We start from the raw sequence: 2,660 nt of genomic DNA on the forward strand, positions 1-2,660 counted from the left end.
ATGGATGAAAGACATGTCTAGTGAGAGGGCCTCAAAGCAAAAGCAATGAGCTCCTCCTCCCCCTGCCCCCCCTCCTTGCCCTGTTCTTCTTAACAGATCTCACTGTTTAGCTCCGACTGGCCTGAAACTCAGAATTGATTATGTGGACTGTCTTGCTTCTGCCTTCATGTGCTGGGATTAAAAGTATATACCACCCATTATGACTGGCCTTTTCTTTTTTTTTTTTTTTTGGTTCTTTTTTTCAGAGCTGGGGACCAAACCCAGGGCCTTGCGCTTCCTAGGCAAGCGCTCTACCGCTGAGCTAAATCCCCAAACCCCCTTTTCTTTTTTAAAGATGGGGTCAACTCAGAAGTATCCACATTTTTCTGTCTCCGTTCACCCAGTGCTAGGATTACAGGTCTGTGCCACCACCCAGGGCTCAGATCGAGGTTTCTAAATCCCCACTCTCTGCTGGACCTCGTGGTACCTATCTATAATCCTAGCTCGGAGGAGTCAGAGGCAGGAGACTCCAAAATCCAAAGCAAGCCTGTCACAGAGGAAGATCCTGTCTCAAGATAACACGTTCTTTTTTTTTTTTTTTTTTTTGGTTCTTTTTTTTTTCGGAGCTGGGGATCGAACCCAGGGCCTTGCGCTTCCTAGGCAAGCGCTCTACCACTGAGCTAAATCCCCAGCCCCAAGATAACACGTTCTTTATCAAGCAGGACCAGGGCTCTCCGGAGAAGTACTGGATTCTGCGCCTAAGGCCGGTAGGAGAATGTACAAGAACATCCTGTGTCAGAGGGCAGGAAGTATTCAAAGACCAGTGGAGACACATCAATGGAAACACAGACAGCTGCTTGAAAGGCCTTTCACTGGCCTGACTCAGGAACATTAAATGTGAGTGACATCCACAGATTACACCGGAGGAATAAAGTCGGAAATGGTGAGTCCGCACTTTAAAAAATTATTAAGGGCGTCCGTCCGCCGCGGGATGGCGGCTCTGAGGAGTTGGATGACTCGGAGCGTAACCTTTCTGTTCAGGTACGGACAGCGTTTTCCTGTCTCTGCTAACTCTAAGAAACGCTGTTTCTCAGAATTGATAAGACCATGGCACAAAACTATGTTGACTGGATTCGGTGTGACACTGTGCGCCGTTCCTATTGCTCAGGTGTTTTGTCCTGGTCCTGAAATGAAGGAAGAGAAGAAATCAGAGCCTCAGTCTCTCAGCAACGAAGCACTGATGAGGAGGGCTGTGTCTTTGGTGACGGACAGCACCTCTACCTTTCTGTCTCAAACCACGTACGCACTGATCGAAGCCATCACCGAGTATACTAAGGCTGTCTACACGTTAGTGTCTCTGTACCGACAGTATACAAGCTTGCTGGGGAAGATGAATTCCCAGGAGGAGGATGAGGTGTGGCAGGTGATCATAGGAGCCAGAGTTGAGATGACTTCAAAGCAGCAGGAGTACTTGAAGCTGGAGACCACGTGGATGACAGCAGTCAGCCTTTCAGAGATGGCTGCGGAGGCTGCCTATCAAACTGGAGCAGATCAGGCCTCTATAACCGCCAGGAATCACATCCAGTTGGTGAAGTCGCAGGTGCAGGAGGTGCGCCAGCTCTCCCAGAAGGCGGAAACCAAGCTGGCGGAAGTGCAGACACAAGAGCTGCGCCAGAAAACACAGGAAGCGAGCGATGAGGCGGACCAGGAAGAGGAGGCCTACCTACAAGAAGATTGAGGGCTCGAGCCCAGTGCCCTGTCCATCCACTCTGTGGGGAAAGCAGGTGCATGACATCCACCCAGTGACGTCCCAACTGCAGAAGCTGACAGGTTCTGCCATTGACAGTCAGACCAGAGCCTTTGCGAGCTGCGCCAGGCCCCTTCTCTCTGCTCGCAGCCTCTCTGGGCCTGGCTCTGCACTGTCCCTCACACAGCTTCTCTCTTGATCTTTTACCTCACTCCCAAAGCACTTCACCAACCGGGGCCAATGGAGGAGGGGCCTTTTCTGCCACACCCTTAGGTTCAATAGCTGTTTAACTCCAGTTTTTACTGTTACTCAGATGTTCAAGTATGAATTACTGCTTGCTCCTCCACAGGGAAGCTTGTCTGGTTTGTAACATTTCTTTGTGTTTATAATGTCCTTTCTCCCTGTGAGCACAGCTCAGCTAAGGCGTTACTCAGTGTGAACAGTTCCCCTGGTGCTCCCCACAGCACCTTCTCCAACACGTGCTTCTTGTTCGTTCCTTTTTTGAATTTCTCTGCTGTATCCAAAGGAAGAGAAGTTTGGTGTTTGCATTAAAAAAAAAAGTCTTAAAAAATTATTAAATTTAAAATGTTCAAAATGAGAACAATAGGGTTTGGAATAGTTTAGAGCCCTTGCTGTTCCAGAGAACTGGGGTTCAACTTCCAGCACCCACATAGCAACGCCCAAACACCCACAACTCCAGTTCCAGGGGATCGGACATTCTCTTCTGTCCTCCAGGCATCAGGGACACACGCGGTGCACAAGGGCGCAGGCAAAATATTCATACATGTAAAATAAACAAACCTTAAAAACAACTTCCAAAGAAGAGAAATGGTGATTTAAGTATGAAAGTCTTTTTAATTGCCAGGGGTAACTTTCCAGCACAGAATCTTGGCAGACATCACCTTAATTTAAGGCAAAAGTGAACATTATCAGT

General features: G+C 48.5%; 1 protein-coding gene across 1 annotated transcript; it reads left to right on the plus strand.

Annotated features, from left to right (window-relative positions):
- Positions 1 to 927: 927 nt before the first annotated feature.
- Positions 928 to 2,297, plus strand: Diablol1 (diablo, IAP-binding mitochondrial protein like 1). The gene is made up of 2 exons (XM_002729540.6): positions 928 to 1,147; positions 1,184 to 2,297. The coding sequence occupies exons 1-2, from the start codon at positions 971 to 973 to the stop codon at positions 1,715 to 1,717; spliced, it is 711 nt and encodes a 236-aa protein (XP_002729586.3). The 5' UTR covers positions 928 to 970; the 3' UTR covers positions 1,718 to 2,297.
- The last annotated feature ends 363 nt before the right edge of the window (positions 2,298 to 2,660 follow it).

The sequence above is a fragment of the Rattus norvegicus genome, chromosome 5 (assembly GCF_036323735.1).
Source record: "Rattus norvegicus strain BN/NHsdMcwi chromosome 5, GRCr8, whole genome shotgun sequence".
In the NCBI taxonomy this organism is placed as follows: Eukaryota; Metazoa; Chordata; class Mammalia; order Rodentia; family Muridae; genus Rattus; species Rattus norvegicus.

Excerpts from the sequence above, each read along its gene's own strand:
- Diablol1 (XM_002729540.6), top strand. The coding sequence starts at position 971 with ATGGCGGCTCTGAGGAGTTGGATGACTCGGAGCGTAACCTTTCTGTTC. Across the intron at positions 1,148-1,183 it reads GCGCCGTTCCTATTGCTCAG|AAATCAGAGCCTCAGTCTCT; the intron begins GTGTTTTGTCCT and ends AAGGAAGAGAAG.